Here is a 19,737-nt window from a genome sequence, read left to right on the forward strand (position 1 = left end):
GCTCGTAATCCCAAAGGGCAAGTCTTTTCGCCCTAGGGATTACGATGCACGGTTTCCGGCATGTTTCTATGCTGTCCTTTCTGACATGGAAACAATGTCAGAAAGTGGGTTTGGGGGCCTCCAGCGGGGTCCCCTTTTGTGTGCGGCCTCCCGTAGGTGCCTTGAGGTGCCTACCATGGGGTGCAGGGATGAACAGCACCCCAGTACAGTTTACGGCTGTAATGCATGCTCCCATAGGGAAATGCAGGAATGCGATAGAACAGTGTCCAGTCGCATCCTAATTAGATGGTCGGGACCGCCGACCGGAGGTTGGTTGGTCCCAGGACCGAGACCTGTCGGGAGGACTTAAGTTTGCCGGACACTGTAATTATGATATTATCAACAATGGTCCTGTCGGGTATGTACAAAATTGCTTCAAATACTGTGCGTATCTCAAAACATATTTACGGCATAATAGTGTTATTTATTATGACTCTAGATTAAATCATTAAGTGCAAACCACACCAAAGAAAGGGTCAGAACATGTTTTTAATCAGTGAATTATTTTTCATTCATGTTTTATCTTTTTGTTTTTAACTGACTCCTTAAATTATGCATAGAAATTATTTACAAGTACGGCGCATCAATTCAAATCCGTGAAAATTGTGACATAAAGTGAAATATTGTGACTGAGTGATAAAACAATTAGTGACTTATATACATGTGAATGGGGAGTATTGGGGGGGAAAAGCAACTAGAAAGCCAATCTCTAATTCAGTAATTCTCAAATCCAACACGCTAGATTAGTTAGCTATGTTACGCTGGACTCGGATGATTGGTCCTTATGGTATTTTGTCACTGTAATTAGGCCTTAAGTGCAGTATGGTTTGTCTGTAAGGCTTTGCCTAGTCCCCTGCAGGCAGCCTAACACCATTGTGGATGACCTTTGACTCTACATAATACAGGACCCGGTCCTATATTTTTTACATTTATGTTTTTCTATTTTATTTTTTAATTTGCAAGTTTCTGGGATTTTTTACACAAATGAGTGCCTTTTTCAGAAGCATACAATGCAGCTGTAGAAATGGAATTTTCTTTTAAAACATGATTTCAACATGGCAAATCTGAATTTTTTCTAGTGAATTTCTTGTTGCCATTTTGTATGCCTCTGAGGGCACCACAGTATTTCCCCTAGTGAGGGGGATGTACTGATTGTTAGAAAAAATGGGATTTCAAGATGGCAGAAAAATTTATAAATATAGTCCCCTACTATATTTGAGAAAAATTTCAAACATGAGTGACAGAATTCACAGATTTCTGAATCATGATTTCAAATGATATACAGAAGTGATACACCTTATAACCCACCTATCAATGTTTTAAAATGCGTATATCTTAAAATCAACTGAAAAGACCTATGAATTTGTTCCGCGGTTTTGGCTGTAGGTGGGCAAAATTTTCTATGGGAGATAAAAAGGAAAACAAAACTTTATTCATATCCCCTCCCTTTAACTATTTTGTCCAAGTGCGGATCTGAATAAAAATTGGCATACCAGATCTTCGCTGACTGCTCTAAGCAATTGCCAAACTTGGTGTAGTGCGGTAAGCCTTAAGGTGATCAAAATTGAAAGGCAAATCATAAAAAAGTCAGTTTCATTATATTTGCAGCTGACCCATACCTACACAGTGAAAACTGCTACAGTGTAATTACACTGTGGTGACTGCGACGGTGTAATAATAACAGCATGGTAGTCATCATTGTGTAGTTAAGGTTCAGCAGCACATTCCATGGAAAAGGCCTCCATTGATTTGCCTATTCCTTTGGTCGGACCAGTCCAGCACAAGGCAACATTTGTTTTTGCTTTTATGGTGGCATCACATTTACCCTTAGGAGTTAATGTCGCCATAGGGAGCGCGCAAGCCGATCGACCTCAATAGGCAGCCATTGTCATTGGAATACATAATTAACAAGAGGCACTACTGACAATGAAATAAAAAAAGAAACTATGTTCCTTTTTGTTGTGACAGTTGTAGATGAAATGCTCCATAGATTGTAAGAGAACTCCCTTTCTTTTGTCTTACATGTGAATCAAGTGACTTTGAAGGTACCTGCATACCAGTGCGAAAGAGCTCCCTCTCAGTAAAGCCGCTACCACCTTTAGCTTGTGCTGTACGCCAAATACCAGTGATGCAGAAGCCTCTGTTTAGTTTTTCTAATCTCCCATTGTAGGCACAGAAGGGCCAAGTCCATGCCAGATTTTCAGAATAACTACTGACTATGTAAACAAGCTCCATTGATATTGCCTGTAAGTTCATGTGTTTTATTTGGCTAGCCTTGAAATCTGACATGGATCTGGCCCTCCTGGACCAATGTTTAGTGCTCCTCCCCTATCCGCTTAGCAGCAAATAGGAGGCTATTGGCAGGGCAAGTACAGAGGAAGGTGCCATCTCTGTGATGCTATTGTGGATCAAAGGAGAACCAATGAAGCTTTCACTACTTATGACATTTTGATTAACCAACATCCATGAAAAAAACAGATTTTTTTCATAAGGGTACCTTATTAATGTTGTCCTCAAAATACAGCTTCAGTGACACACTATCACTAACCACGAACAAACTGTGAACAACCTCAAAAGATTTACAACCATTTGTCCTTCAATATTTAATATTAACTGCACAGCCCATCAATGAATTGGATTGGTATTGTATAGCAGTACATATTAAAAAAAGAACAGAGTGCATTTTGGTAGGCTCTTACCCTTTCATAATATTGCATGTTTCCACACATTCTGCCATTCGAAGAAAATAACGGCAGGACAGGCAGTTGGAAGGTCCTGGGCCCCAGCAGCCATTGTCAGAACATAAGGGGTCACATATTTTCTTTTCTGCCACTAAGAGAAAGAAAAAATATAGTCTTTATAATATGGATAGAAGCCTCTTTTCGGTTATGTTCCAGAGGGCCATAGAAAATAATGTGAGTAAACCATGCCATTCTAAGCTCTCATCTCTACAACAAAACAATTGCATTGTTATCACAAAGCACTTTTGATCAAGCCACAAGTTGGATGTGTTTGGTTGGAATCCTCAAACTCTCAAACAAAAAAAGAGGATGCATCATTAGAGGACATAAAATGCAATAATTCTGGCAGTCAAATATATGGGTGTCTCTATGTGTTCACATCTTCGTGCATGAATGTCGGGTAGTACTGTTTACTGCTGACCGTGGCTGTTTGCTTCCATAATGCAACTTTTCAGATAATTGTTGTTGTTGTTGATACATTTCAGCTTTCTATGGTCATCTTAGGTACTCTAATAATGCATTATGTATATATATATATATATATATATATATATATATATATATATATATATATATATATATATATATATATATATATATATATATATATATATATATATATATATATATATATATATAGTTACCAGTACCAGTAACAAACTAAATGCATTTATTGTATTGCTATTGACTTTGGCACCGTTTGACAAATCTCCATCAAACTTTCCAAAGAAATGCTCTTTTATGCCTGGTTTGTGCATGGAACGTTTTGGGGCGATTTGTCAAGCAAGCGCCTGGATAAAAAGGCGGTTCCCAAAAGGAAAAATTGAAATGCATTTTCCATAGACTTCATGTACAGTCTTCCCAAGACGTACAACGTAGGGGTTTGCGACCAGTGAGAATGGCTGATGGCAAGGAGGAGACCAGGGTGAGCAGGAGGGCAGCCCGGAGAAGCCAGAGCAGGTAAGTGTTTCTGTAGTAAGGAGATTCATACTACAGTTTCTTTCTGACTTTTTAAATTGATATTGTAGGTGGAGGAGAGTGGAGTTCCACTGAGATTTTTCAACTCTGTGGAACTCCGCGTAAAGGCACTCTGCCAACTCCGCCCCCCCCTGCTACCTACCAAACATGGGTATATTAATGCTGCATGACCTCATGGAGGTTTTTGATAACTACAGACCAGGTCACCCTGTTAAATCTTCTCTAGCAGGTTGCTTTGGTTTCTGTTCTTTCGCCTAATTGTAGTGAGTCTTTCTTCTTTTGTTGAAAAATTTAAAATTATGCATCACTTTGAAAGTGAAATTACTTGACTAACTTAATTTGCACTTCAATTTTGCTTGTACTCCTCCCGTCACAGTGTTCCTAAAGCTAGGTCTTCTGTGAGGGCATAATGACACTTTTGCCCACTACATTAGTACCACTAAGTATTTGTGGAAGGTCCCAGAATTACCTTAAAACACATAAAATGCTACTTTAGGATTACTAGTAGCCCACAAGAACAGGGTACACAAATGGGCAGTACGCTACCTCAACTGTAGAAACATGGTCTCATACATGGACTGGTGTATGGCCTCAAGGAAGTGGTGTATGCTGGTAGGGATTTTCTGTGAAGTCTGAAAAATATGGGGACCACAGATACAATAGTTTGAACTAATTTGTGGGTTGGACAATCTTCTGTTGGTCAAATGTTGAATTAATGGGAAAGTGGGCGTTTACTTTAATAATGTCTTGGTTGTGCTGAAAAAGCTTCACAAAATCAAATAGATGAAAATATGCCTACACCGCTATATTGACCCTACTGTTTGTTTATTTATTTTTATTCTAGTTCAAATACATTTTCAAAAAATCTAAAAATCATGATTTTGCTAATGTGTGAGAACCCTGAATACTTTGTAAATGCAAGGAGCCACCAGGCCTGTCAAATGCTTACAGCAACTCTTAAATCGAATGCATCCCTCTTCTCTGGCACCCAAGCCAAAACCATTGACAGAGCAAATATTTCAAAATCAGATTACATGACACTTTTCTTATTTAGTCACAAAAACCTGAATGTGCACATTGCATAAAACAGACGAAGGGATACAACCATAGAGACAAGTAAAGTAAACGCACTTGAGAGAGTTAAAAAAGGAGAAAATAGATTTTTAAATAATTATAATGCTTATTAATAGATTTTAACAGCAAGATTACTTATTAAATATTTTTTAATTATTTATGTTCTGATAAAAACTAATGGATTTAATGATGAGGCCTAACCGTTGAAACTTACAGAGATGATAGTAGAGATCTTAATGATTTAAAAAATGTGGAAACGATTTTGATAAAATGGTTCCTAGGAATAATTCACATGTATGGAAGTTGATAGATTTGTGGCAGTAGACCATAGCTAACGCTATTCTATTCTGGGAAATAATACATTGGTGAAACATTTATTATTATTATTCTATTATGACGCAATGATTTAATGCATTATATTTGATTCCAATTAAGTTTAATTAATTTAGATCTGATGTATGCACTTTAGCCTTTAAACATATTCTTTCTTTAGCTGAAATTTTCTCTTAGCAATCACAATAATTCATTGACATTTTTGTCTATGTTGCTTTATTTGTTATGTGCATATTTCAGTATATATACCAAGCATATTCTTTCGAAGTTCACAGTGGGATGGCTTAGTGGGAAAGTCAGCTCTCACCCAATGTAATAGTCTGTACATTGTATATTTTCTGACCATTGTCAAACCTGTGAGGCCCGGAAAGCTAAGTTGTTCTCATGAAATGCTTGGGTAAAAATGCAGGAGTAACTAAATGTATTTCGTTACTGCCTACGTAAACTAATCATATGATGGACTGACTAGTTGAGTGGCACTATGTCATTAAGGTGTCATAAGGACTATAAAAGAAGAAACCCCTGCATACTATTATTTCCTTTGGTAATGAAACACCATTATGTTTCTTTTCCTGTGGTGCAACGCAACTCCATACCTTTATCCCTTCAGACAAGACATCAATATTTTCTCTATGGGACACCACTCATTGCGCTTTGAATTTTATCCTTTTATCATAACACTTAATTTTCTCTATCTTCAACTGCCCTTTTGCTAATGCTGCTACATCAATGCTGTCGACCTGGAATTCTTATTAGCTGAACTAATTGACTTTTGCTTCATGTTTTCTTTTTGCAAATGCTCATGGACTCACTCTTAGAGGACTTTTAAATGGATTCTTCTAAACCCTATGCTTTCAATTTTAGAATCTTAGATAGGTCTGAACTATTCTTCTACCTTTTACGGTAGAAGGCTGTAATCATCCTTTTGTATGTTAACTTCTGGTTAAATGTGTGGCCCCCTACTACATGTTTTAATATTCTTGACTGAGAAGCTTAAGAAGCTGCTCATTTGTATAATTCTTGAAAAAACGAACACAATAATAACTATGTAAATTGCCTATTATTGAGTCCTGAAGTTCTTTATTGAGAACTGTAGTGAATTACTCTTTCAATCTAGATGTGTTGTGGGAAAAATCAGTGATTCTTTACAGAATTTCAGGTTTTGTTTCTTTCATTTCGTGTCGCAGAAGCAGTGGCTCTAGTTTGTATCATTTTTAATAGACTTAATTTCTCTATGAGATTGGGTCTCCCCATTGCAATACTTTATTTTTATAGTATGGTCCTGAGAGTAGCATATTTTAATCTAATTTCAAATTTGTGAGTTGGTCACCAAAAAATGGTCTTCATTGGGTGGCTAACTTTGATGTTTTGGACACCCTAATTCCCCCTTCTTATCAGCGGAGAAAGATCCATCAGAGCAACATTCGCCTCTGTGGTGAGGGTTATACTGAGCTTTAAATATTTATACTGCTTGCAGGTCATTGGGTACCAGAAGGAGCAGTGGCGCGTTAAGAATACTGTGCACAGACACATTACACTGTATTGTTATTGCAGTAGCCAAATTCTTAAGCTGGACGTGGGTTATTAGATCACGGACAATCCCTAAAATCAGAAGAAATTCTAATGATCTATCTATGCCTGTTTAATTAACTGTAAAATTAAGTTGTCTAATATATACTGCATTAACAAATAGAATATTTTTGTACGCATAAGTTCCTGTAGGTCACTTCAGGGGTCATTGTTTTATCATGTGTCATGAATTGAAAAATATTTTTAATTGCCTCACTTGTGTTTTATGTTATGTTATGTTACTGAAGTTTATAACGCACACTGAGGTGCTGAGAATAAAATCTGATTAGAACAGGAAAGTTTTGAGCTGTTTCTTAAATTGCCCCAGATCCTGAATGCTACGCAAAGAATAAGGCAGGGAGTTCCAGACTGCAGCTGCCCTAAAGGCAAGAGACCTACCCCCTATTCTTTGCAGGAATGCACAGGGTATCTGTGCAAGAAGCTGGGATGCCGACCTCAAGTGTCTGGCAGGCGTGTAAAATGCAAAGAGCTTCCTAAGATATTAAGGCCTTGAACTTTACACGCCTGATGACAGGCAAACAGTGCAGGATATGCAGATGTAGCCTGACACTGTTTCTGATAGGAATATTAAACACAAGCCTAGCTGCCACATTCTGGACCACCTGCAGTTTTTTGAGAGTTTGTAGTCTGGGAGGCCAATGTACAATGCATTGGCGTAGTCAATGCGGGACAGGATCCGTGCCCGAGTCACTGTTTCTTTCACTGCCCTGGGAAGCAGTGGAATGAATTTCTCAAGGGATTTTAATATCCCAAAGCAGCCCGGGTCAGTTTTTTAATTTGGGTCGAGAAGGACAACTGCTCGTCGAACCAAACACCCAAGTTCTTAACTGGATGGCACAAGTATTCCTTTTAACCACATTAACGTGTTCTATCATTTATCTCGGCAGTCTGTACATAACCCTAACATGTTTTTATACCTCATGGTTTGATCATGTTTTATCTTTGGAAACAGTTCCATTTTTATGTAAATATACTTTTATGACACAACTGTCGAATAAAGCTTTTTGAAATGGAATGGAATATACTGCTTACGCTGGATCACCAGCATTATTACTTTGTAATTTGGCATTTAATAAAATAATATTCGTTTTTAAATGACTTATTTCAAACTTCTAGTCAAGTCATTGTAGACGTTTTCAATCAATTAGTTTGATTTTAATTAATTGTAGTTTACTCTATTTCTTTTGAACTAATCACTTGTCAGTTGCAGAACATGCCGAGCCTGAGGCATGATCGATACACTTCCATTGGGACAGGGTTTAATGGATTTTTTTCCGAGCCAGGACAATTTGAACTGATTCCCTACTTCAGCTGCATTTCTTCATCATATCAAAGAACTTATAAAAATCATTTTAGATTAAATAGGTTATTGAATAGTGTTTATGTTATATACAAAGGGCATGCCCTTCTACTAGTCGTAAAATGGTTGCTCAGAACTTGGTCATTTGTAATGTGCGGGTGAGTTGAGATAGGAGGCCATTTGGAGTATGCAGGCTATTATATAAATGGTAGGGCTACGTTTACTGCAGAAGCAATAACACCTCATTAGGTAAACTGCTTTGGGTATGATAGGCACACATAACCAATGCTCTTAGAGAAGTGGTGAATGCCTTTTGGGTGCTCACTCTCTGGCCAGTAGGATACTTCTGCCTCCTCTACATTGCAGTAAGCCAGGAATACCCCTAAACAACATAATGGTTCACTATACAGACTTCAATACTAATGGTGGCACTACAGACTTCCCCCTTAGCGACATTTCCCAAAGTTTTATACTAGGGGGACAGCAGACTTTAAAAAAAATGAAATCATTAATTTGATATTGATTCCCCCGAATGACCACATGTGTGCGATGTGAACACTCCACATCTGGTTTAATGAGTCAGATTAAGGCAATGTCCTGATGAGGTATAGCTGGCATATGGGATTATTACATAGAGACTGTGGCTAGTGATTCGGGCCTATTTCAGAAGGGGCATGGTCAGGGGACAATGGCGTATTACAAAATGATGGGGCCCCCTGTGAAATATGATGAGGGGCCCCTGAGATTCCTGTATCTCACAGATATTCATTGATCTTGGACTGTATATGGGTCCCATGAAGGATTGTAGGCCACCCTGAAGGGTTGTGGGCCCACCTGCACCACATGGGCTGCAGGGGCCTGTGTTACTCTCCTGTCAGGGGAGACACAATAGCTTAAGTTCAAAGAGAGCATCGAATACTAAATTCACATAACTCACAAAATGGAAAGTCAAAAAGATACAGTTGTACAATCATGATTATTGTTTGGACAAATTTCTGACTTTTTCTGGAATTCATGAAGGACCCGATTGACAAAGGAATTTGCACATCTAAGTGACACTTGTGTGCACAATTGTCATTGTTTATGCAGGCAAATTATCATAATGACTGACAACATAAATGTATTTATGTACACTTGAAATCTTTCAATAAGGTGGATTTTTATGCATCAGTAAACTGCTTACTATGGGCACTATGGGTATTATAGAATTACTTGTGAAATCTAGTAGTGTCTCAAATTTACATACATTGTATGTGTAAGACAATGAGTACACATTTCCGATGTCCAACCAGGACTTTTATGATGAATGCCAAAGAATTCCAAGATTACTCCTGGAAACACGTGACTGTTGCAGATTTTCAGAAATCCTACATCCATAGATAATGTCCACATATCAAATGAAAATGTAGTAATTCTACATTTATGCATGTGGAAATAAAACATTAAAGGACCATTGCAGTTCTAAACGTTTTTAAAATTTCGGGACCCCCTTCTGAAACTCCTCCCAGCAATTTTGGGCGTGTTCCCACCACATTCCCAACATGGTTATAGACTTACTAGTGTTCTGAACATGTGTAATTCTTCGAACATGTGCAAATACTTTGTTAACTTGCCTCTTAGAATTCTTTTAATTCAACTTACATCTTGTTGTGATTACAGTTTGTCATACATTATCACTACTGACTTTTTCACACTCATGTTTATATATTCAGTAGCATATTCTGTTATGGTTAGATCATCTTGTTTTCACTCATAACACTCAGAATCACAAATTAATTCCACACACTTACAACAGGTCTGTTTAGGTCTATTTAAAGCAGATGTAATATTTTGAGTCTTTGTTCTGAAGACACTCGTCCAATTTATTGTATCTGTATAACAGAGCTGAGCATTCCTTCTCAGGAGTACATCTCCATCACTTATTTCACGGAGGGACCGGAACCCAAGGGATGATATGTTTGATTGAATCACAGCAAGAGAGAAACGACCACTAAAAGGTGAGAAAAGAAAAAAGCAATAAAATTGCAATGTTTTTTTTTTAAAGTCATAGTATCCACAGTTGGCAGAAATATTGAAAGTAGCATTATAGCATTTAGGGATTTCTAATATGAAAGAAGGTCTAAAGGAAGCAAGGACCCGATTCACAAAGTTTTTTACATGTGAAAGTTTGACATACGCCTAGAAAAAGTAGCTGTACATGCCTGTGTAATTTATTCTTAGTTGATATAAGGTGAAAAGGCAGTGAAATACATGCAATATGCAATAATATAGTCTATTCTTTTGTGCACATTTCTGTAGGCCTCAATTCTCAAATATATTCCTTTGATCTACATTTGAATACTGTGATTACCACTGATTTTAGGCATAAGTCAGTTCTACATCAGAAAAACTGCAAGAGTGTTGGAAATGTGCTCTTTTTGCATGGCCACTCCCAATTGTATGTGCTTTTTTGCTGTACTCTATTTTGCTGCTTATGTGCACTTTGCCCCTGATAACTAGCAGTAAAGTGTTAGTGCTTCTCCTCGCAATATGGTAAAATTGGTATACACTTGATTGATTTATTTAATTTGCTAACAAGTCCCCAGCATATGGTACCAAGAGTACCCAGGGCTTGTAAATTAAATGCTACCAGTGGACTGCAGCAGTCATTGTGCCATCCACTGCAGTGATACTGTAAAGCATAGCTCCACACTTACCATTATAGCCTGGCTGTGTAGTCTTAAATTACAAATTTGAGCTGTCAAAATAACCCCTTTCTCACAGATTTAAATATTTCTTTTAAATATGAATAAGTCACTATTAAGTGGGCCTCATTGCCCAAAATGCTGGAGCCACAGTATTTAGAAGTATGACATGCAAAATCTTAATGTTAAACATGTCCTTACAGTGAAAAGGCCCTAAAAACTAATCCACTGTAGCAGCGTTGACTGTTCCACAGAAACACTGGGATATAATATTAAATTTAAGAAATGTTGTCTCCAGCTAGAAAACAGTTACAAATTAAATATTTTGACTTTTTGAGGTATTTATTACAAGCCAAAATCACTGGTGAAGTCGGATTTGTAATACATATTTTGAAAAGCGGCCTTTAAGAAAGTTATCCTTGCTCTGTCTGAAGTCCTTACAAGCTACTTCTGACAGTCCGTAATTACTCTTTGAGCAGGTGTGAATGAGGTGTGAAGTTGCTCCCAGGAAAAAAATCTATAAGCAATAAAATACACAATATGGACCCCTCTCAATTAATTCAACTTTCAAATTCAGGCTGAGGACTGGGAAAAACAACCAAAATGAATAGAAAAAAGTCCTACTACCCTGAATTACTTGTCACAGAGAAATACATCCCACAGTGAACAGATCCAGATCAATTGTGAAAATGTATTTAATAAAATTCAATTTTTTTAATGTTTGCAACACATTTCTTTCATAATTGTTTCATAACATTATTTGTATTCATCATTCAAACATGATTTTTCATCTATTATAGAAAGTATGCATTCATGTGTTTAGAAACAAAGACATATCACTACACAATTGAACACATACCCCCATGATCTCTCCTGTACCATACTCCCATCTCACATATCATTCATTCCACATTCCATACATCCATCACACACCTGTCTGGAAAAACCATGTCTTCTATACACCAGAGGAGAAAATAAATTAAACTCCGCCGGTGTACAGTGAAAGTGGTTTTTTCGGATGGATGTAAAAAAAAAGACATGTTTTCATATATTTGACAGAAAGTATTAAAAAGCAATTAAAACAAAAACAATGGGAAAATAATCCAATATCATTAGCACCATCCAACCAGAGCAACCAGAGATCCCCACTTCCACCATATGCTCAATCTAGGGAAAAACTCCATCAGCAAAGAACTCACCACCATCCTCAACACTTCCATCAACTCCGTCATCTTCCCAGCAGGTTGAAAGCACGCAGAGGTCAAACTGCTGCTACAAAAACCTCTGCAGACCCTGCAGAACTCAAAAACCCATTTTCCCTGCTCCCTTTTCCAGCAAAAGTACTAGAGAAAGCAATTAACATCCAACTCACCAATCACCTGGAAACCAACAAACTCCTGAACCCCTTCCAATCAGGATTCAGCTCGAATCACAGCACATGACCTACCCTGATCACAGTCAATGACATCAGGGCGCTCCTAGACAATGGAGATAACACAGCCATGATACTCCACAACCTCTCCATAGCCTTTGACACAGTGTTCACAAGACCATCCTAGAGTGGCTCCTTCAGATGGGAATGCAAGGGAAAGCCCTTATATGGATCACCTCCTTTCTCACTAGTAGAATCTAGAGCATCTGCCTCCCACCTTTCTCCTCAGGCCCAAAAGACATCATTTGCGGCGTCCCACAAGTGTTATCACTGAGCCCCACCCTTTTCAACACATACATGTCCCAGCTAGCCTACCATGTCAAAGCCCACGTTATGAACATTATATCCTATGCAGATCACACTCAGCTTATCCTATCCCTGTCCTCAGACCCCAACACCACCAAATTAAACTTTCACCGGTGCATGACCAAAGTCATCAGCTGGATGCAGAACAACTGCCTCAAACTAAGCACTGAGGTACTCTTCGTTGGGAACAATACCTTCCACTGGAAAGACTCCTGGTAGCCAACCCAACCTGGCCCCAACCCACACCCACAGAATAAGTAAGGAACCTTAGCACCATACTCAACAGCATTCGCACAATGAGGAAGCAGAAAAATGCCTTTTTGTCATCATGTTTCCTAACCCTACGAATGTTGAAGAAAATATTCAAATGGCTTCCCAACAACACCAGATGCACAATCACCCAGGCACTCATTACCAGCCACGTGGACTATGACATTGCCCTTTACGAGGAGGAGATGACCACACAACTTCTAAACAAACTCCAGATGGTTCTGAATGCAGCAAATGTGAACCCACATTACCCCTGCCTCAAAGCCCTACACTGGCTGCCCATCAAGAGTGCCAGTTAAAACTACTCATGCATGCCTACAAGGCCCTCCACAACAAGGGTCCAGCCTACCTTAACCATAGAGTTAACTTCGACCAGCCCGTCAGACAGCTGCGCTACACATCTCTCTCCTTGGTTCGCACTCCACACATCCATAGAAGCAGCAGCCATGCTTTTCCCACCTACCTACAAAGTCCTGGAACACTCTCCCACTCCAGCTCCGAACACCTTCAACCCTGCAGGAGCTCAGGGCCTGAAGACCTGGTTGATTGATGGATAGCCCGCAGCTGCTGCTCTTACTCCCCCGCCCTCAGTGCCTGGGTACCCTCATGGGAGATAAGCAGCCCTCCATTAATCCTGATTGATTATCTATATTTGTATCCTGAGATTACATTTAATGAAGATCTAATTGTTATTGATATGTGCTATAACTACTAGATATAATCTGTATTTATCCCATGTATTAGATGTGCAATAGCCTTAGGCAGGATTTTGAATCTAGATATTCCTTTTGTCATATTCATTTTTTATGAACAACTTTTGAAAGAAACGTTTTATGAATATGATGGTTGTGTCAAGTCCTAGCAAAACTGAAAATCGCAAAGCACCAAGAAAAGCCCAGAAAAGAAGTCTTCTCAGGTTATGCAACAAAGCTATCAACACCATTCTGGTATAAGTGATCCTCTCTCCATCACTTCCTCATTTCATAAAATATCTGAACGCCCCTATCTACACAAAGTATCTCATCATCCTCCGATAGATAATTTGAAGAGGTTTCTTTGCTCAAGCCAGGAAGATGAATGTAAATTAGTAGCCATCTTTGCAGTATGGTTCTACTACACACACTTTTGACCACAGCGTTAGTGATGGAGGATTGATTGAATCATTGTGAGTGAAAGAGTGAAGTAACTTAATCACCAACTCTATCTTCCTTACTTATTCATTCACCATCAAACAAAAACCACAAAACTATAGAACAAGTATATAAGTTAGTTATTTGAGTTGACATTAAAAACAACTCAGGACCTTCTATAAATTTTGTTAACTAGCAATTCCTTCTTTCTGTGTTCCAAGATAAACCAGAATTCAGTTTTACTTACGAAGTCTTTGATCTACCACGGATAATTTCTAGGTTTTCAAAGGCTTGGAGATGAGTTGCATTATCAGGCCAGGCCTGAATTGCCAAATATCCTATAATGAAAGAAAAATGTTTTACCCTCAATACTTTGAAATAAGTACATAATTTATAGGAAATTTATAATTAAATTGAATAGACTTGCAAACAATATTTGTACACAGCGAGATAATGTTCTACTAACATGCCTGGCTGAATGTACCCTGATGACTGATACAGTTTACGGCATTTTTATATATAATTTGTATTCTTTTGATAAACAACAAGAACATAAGTCAAAGTTTGAGAAAGAAAAAGCGATGCATATATTGTCCCTATATTTGGTTACTAAGTATAATGTACAACAGCATAATATTTTTCAGCAGAACAAAACTCCAATGTTGATAATGCTCTTTAACAAAACCTCCTATTTGCAAATGCATCTAATGATAGACAATGAGTCATTATGTTGCGAGCCACACATAGCATACAAAATAAAGGTTAATCAAGTAAATCAAGTAATTTAAAAGATTAAAAGAGAAGAAAGGAAAGGGAGTGTAGAAATGAAGTCAGAATAGAGTTATAGCCATATTTGACGCACTAAACAATGAGGTCTTTTGACTGGATGTACCTAGAAGTATCATTTTAATCTGTTTAGTATGAAGACGCTGTTGCATCTTTATTGTAAGGGTCTGAAATAACCCCTGTGTAAGCAGCCAGTGGACTGTTTTAATGCCAATGAATCTCTTTGTGACATTTGAGTTCTCAATGCCCCATAATCAATATGTTCTTTTGCAAGTTTCCATTTGCTTATTTTTATAGGAACATCTTATGATGTAGGCACTAGAAAAAAGGTCCATGGCGAATCACAAAACTCTCATTTAGATGTTCAAGCACACAATAGCATGAGCACAGTTAATGCTACATGTGATTTCATCCATTAGCCTTACAACCTTGCTGGGAAGAAATATGAGTAGATGTATTAAGCAATGTGTGACCTGTTCAACTTTCCTTTAAAAAGCTGACGTGAAGCTCACCAGCAGGACTTTGCCATCCCTTCCAGGTCTTTAGCCAGCAAGACCAAAGCAGGAGTGTTAATCTATGTAAAAAGCATCAGTGATCTTTTTGAGGGGGGGTCACTCAAACACCTGGAGGGCAGGGACCAGAGAGTTGAGGCCAAAAAAAAGCAACATTTGCAACACATCAGGTGAGTAACATAGTAAACACTTTGCAGGATTCTGTAAATGCTTTTAAGTTCAGTATTCTCCACAAGAGCTTTTCTTTGAACTTTAAAGTCAAATATTGCATTTTTACATGGACAATCGCAACAATATTAAAGATGGAACCACTGGGTTCTTATATTAAAGAATTGGTACTGCTGAGAGATTAACTTTAAGGGGAGTTTTTGGCTCCCACCACAAATTGTGTAAACTTTTATCCTCCCACAGCATACCCAGCCCCTACTTTACTCAGAAAGTGAGAGGATGTGGTGTGACTGCCTGTGCTGCTAACTTTGGAATTGGACGAATGGACTGAGTACAGCGCTCAAAACTCAAAGTACCTACTCCTGTTTTGTTCATTCTTTATTAGAATGTTATTATATTTACACAACCAGATACAAGTGTGATGGTAACAGATTGGTTTCCTAGTTATGCCAACTTCTCCGGAGTGTGTAGCAGCTTTCGTTGAAAGTAAGAGATCAGAACTGTGACAGACATGCACACACACACTTGGGCAGGAAACATGAACAGGAAGCCAGGGATCCAGGTCTGAATGATATGGATACTAGGTAAGAGACGCAGACAAGATCACTGGGAAAGTGGGTCATGGACATTGACACAGCAAGAACAGGCATTTGTGCTTGTAATCAATGGATCAGGGAGAAGTTTACACTGGAGCAAGGAAACACAGAAACGGCGGTTTAGAGACATTAGAAATCAGTTACTTATGCAGGTACAGAAAGACAATGCGCCTTGGTTATGAAGAAACTGGAACATGGAGAAACAGACCAGGAGGGGGAACATCCTTTACGACGCGGATGTTACCCCGCGCTACCATTACGATGCGTCTCTTACAACGCAAGTCGTAACCACGACTTGCGCTGGAGGGCGCTCAAGGACAAGGAATAGTTAATTTACTATTCCAACACCTTCCCTACTATCCACGGGGACTGGTGTTGGAATAGTAAATTAAACTATTCCTAAGTCCGCACCCTACAGCGCAAGTCGTGGTAACGACTTGCGTTGTAAAACACGCGTTGTAACGGTACGCGTTGTAATAGCCGCGTCGTACCGTCATACATCCGACCAGGTGAGGGGTCGACAGAAAATGGGCAGGAAGGCCTGGGCATTGGGACATGGAAGCATAAACACTATGGTGAGAAGATACAGGCACTGGGAATGGAAGGGACAGACAAATGGAAATGGAAAACAGACACTAAGGCTAGAAGGTACACACATTGGAACAGATAAATAAGCACGCTGAAATCTAAACAACTACAGGTACTGAGGTGTGGGGGCAGAAAGCATACACTAGGACAAGGAAACAGGGAAGCAAAGACACGGGAACAGGTAGACATGTATACAGATACTGGGATCTGGAAACATCGACAAGCACTGCACCAGGGATAAATGACCTGGGACAGAGAGACAAGTAGGGACGAACACACACTCAGAATGTAAAATTTGTGACACTCACAGGTAGATAGTAAGATGCAGGCACTGCCATGGGGCCAGGAAGATGGCAATATGCATAATGAAACAGTTAAACACTAACATATAAACTAGACCAAACAGGCAGTGATGCACATCTGGAAAGAAAGACACCAATTGGCATGATGGGACACAGAGATCTGAATACTGCCATCCATAGCGCTACATGGCCTTGTGCAACACAAAATCAAGTACCATACCATAATATGTTTTAAGATTTGTGTCAAATGCATGAAGCAAACACTCAAAAGTGTATCTGCAAGTTATTAATTGAGTAAAATATCTATTACCTATCAGAATTTTGTTCTTTTATGTAACAATCCTCTCGTCACATTAGCCATTGTGGGATGCGTCCTGCTACTGGAATATCTGACAAACTAGATCACATCATGATATTCCCTAGACAACCTGAAATTGGTATGGGGCAGACACTCAAGAGGTTACCTCTTTCTTACAAGAAAGGTAGTTCAAAGTAGTAATGGACAAACATACTACACTTCTGCTGTATTAAAATGCTGAGCCACACAATATTCAACCCATTCCTGACTTTGTGAGATCATGAGAACCTCTCCCATCTACTCAGGATTCTTTGAGGAAGACAAACAACAGTATCTGAGCTTTCGTGGAAGAACACAAAGAAACACTGTCACCAAAAGTGAATGAATGCAGGTGAAATATTGCACTGGTAAGGCATAAAGGGTGTGCAACAGGTTAAATAGCTGGATCACTGAAACATCCTAAAACAAATAACACAAATATATATGCTGAAGCAAGCAAACCTGAGAACAATCATTGATAATCGACTTGCCATTGAATCCATCAGGCATGGAGCACAAAAATTCCACACAAACATTAAGGTTGCCTAAAGTAGACTATTTCAACCAATCACGAAAGGCCCCTTTAAAGCCATTACAAATGGTCCCTGTAAATCCTGAAGAAGTATGGCAGCTACATGCATCTGAGGTTTGGACCAGACCAAAGACTCACCAAAACATACTCAGATCTAGTTGTCAACAAACAAATATGCCTCGCTCAAGAGCCTAATGTGTTTACAACACTCTATTCCTCAAACTAAAACAACTTCACCGTCAGCTCAGGTTTTGAAGTGCTAAAAGTCTTTCCAGTTTACTTTTGAAACCGTCCATCAGACATTTGATCAGAAAAGCACCTAAGTCCTGTTTTCATAAAAAAATTACACTTCTGAGTCAGAGTTTCTTAACCTGAGGGCCTTGGACCCCTGAGGTCCTCAGCACCTATTCAGGTGGTCTGTGATCCCATATGACTTCTAGTTATTATTTTCTGTCAATAATCATAATCACTGTTAGTTAAGAAACTGTATAAAGATGTCTGCTTCTAAGCATCACGTAGCAATAATTCTTACTTAAAGTCCACTGTACCCGAAACATTTTTAAAACGTTTTAATCAGAAGTTGAGGACAGTCACTGTTCTTATTCAAACATGCTAGGGCCTGAACTAACAATCCGCTTCTGACTAAAAACTATTTTTATTTCCTTAAGATTTTCGAGAACATCACATGCATTTAAATGCATAGAGAACCAGTGTTCCAAGCGCTCAGAGATCTATTGTTTATACTTTGATAGATGCCCAAGGGGATCTTCCCGGCTAAATGTTATCCAATCTACTGTTTCACAATAGCAAGCACCTACAGGCTCCACAAATCTACAATCCTCTTGTTTGCAAAGAGGCATGCCTGCACATTTTAGCAGAGCTGAATTACTAGCATAGGCCGAGTACGACTTTTCGATAGGTAGCATGTACTCCTGGTCTTGTAGCTTTCAGGATATCACTGCTTAGAGATTCTGTCTGGCGTTCCGCTTTGACCAAACTGAGCTTGATTGCTTTCTTGCGTTTGTCTGAGGTCAATGTGAATCAGTTTGGTATTTCTGTCCCACCACTTCTGCTGAGAGCTCGAATTTGAGATGAGTACTTATTGGTTTGTGAATATGATATGGGTACTATACCAGTGTGTAGTTAGTGTCATATTTAAGCATATAGGTGCAGAAGAAAGTAAATGTGCTGAGTTCATATAGTGTGTATTTGTTTTTGTAATTTTTGCATGTTATGATGAGGTACACATTTTAGAAATGGTTTGGGGTGCCCTCTAGCTTCCACTTGCTATTCAATGGGGTCTGCAGAAGTCAAACATTTAAGAACCACTGTTCTGGATCTCCTGGGAAATTGCCTTTACAATGTGTGCTGTTTCCACGCAAGCGGAACAATGATTGCCTAAACCACACTTCTGCGCTAAACATGCATATGTGTGGTTAGGGCAGTCTAGATATGTGGATGGCCATGGAGAGGAACAGGAAGGATTGGGAGAAGAAGCTCTGAGACACCTGGTAAGTGTGGCTGTGTTGGTGGTAATTTGTAGAGGTTGGTGGTCTCTTTTAGGACTCAGGGCGGGGGTTGTGGTAGTTATTTTGGCAGGGGGCAGGGTTTTAGGGCTCAGGGTGGTGGGGATTGGGGTAGTTTTAAGGGCTGGGGCTGGGTTTTAAGGCTCAGAGTGGTGGGGGTAGGGCAGTCTTCAGGGGTGTGGGTAAGCTTTAAGACTCGGTGGGGGGCTGGAGTCAGGGTCGTTTTTTGGCAGGTCGCAGGGTTGTAGGCACCAAGGGTGGGGGGTTTTCATGGCTGGTGTCAGTTTTAGGGCACAGGGGGGGGCTGGGGTCAGGGTCGTTTTTTGACAGGGGCGAGTGTTAGGGCTCAGGTAAGGCGGGGTGGACTGCGGGGCTGGGATTTATTAGGTGTTAAGGCACAGGGCAGAGTGGGGGGGTGTCCAATTTACCACACATATCCCTTTAGCAATCATGACTTTACAACGAAAATCGCTGTAAAAGCATGAGTTGTAAAGGCATGCCTCGTATAGATGA

The 19,737-nt window shown here is 39.2% G+C and overlaps 1 protein-coding gene across 1 annotated transcript in view; it reads right to left on the reverse strand.

The window, feature by feature from the left end:
* The window catches only part of EGFR (epidermal growth factor receptor), a 414,372-nt gene that overhangs the window by 88,813 nt on the left and 305,822 nt on the right, over nucleotides 1–19,737 (reverse strand). Inside the window, exons 11-13 of the mRNA XM_086941735.1 lie at nucleotides 14,125–14,215; nucleotides 9,846–10,045; nucleotides 2,739–2,871 (exon numbers count right to left, since the gene is read on the reverse strand). Of these exons, the coding sequence (XP_086797861.1) occupies nucleotides 2,739–2,871; nucleotides 9,846–10,045; nucleotides 14,125–14,215 (424 nt within the window). The remainder of the gene's footprint in view (nucleotides 1–2,738; nucleotides 2,872–9,845; nucleotides 10,046–14,124; nucleotides 14,216–19,737) is intronic.

Source organism: Lissotriton vulgaris, chromosome 10, assembly GCF_964263255.1.
Source record: "Lissotriton vulgaris chromosome 10, aLisVul1.2, whole genome shotgun sequence".
NCBI lineage: Eukaryota > Metazoa > Chordata > Amphibia > Caudata > Salamandridae > Lissotriton > Lissotriton vulgaris.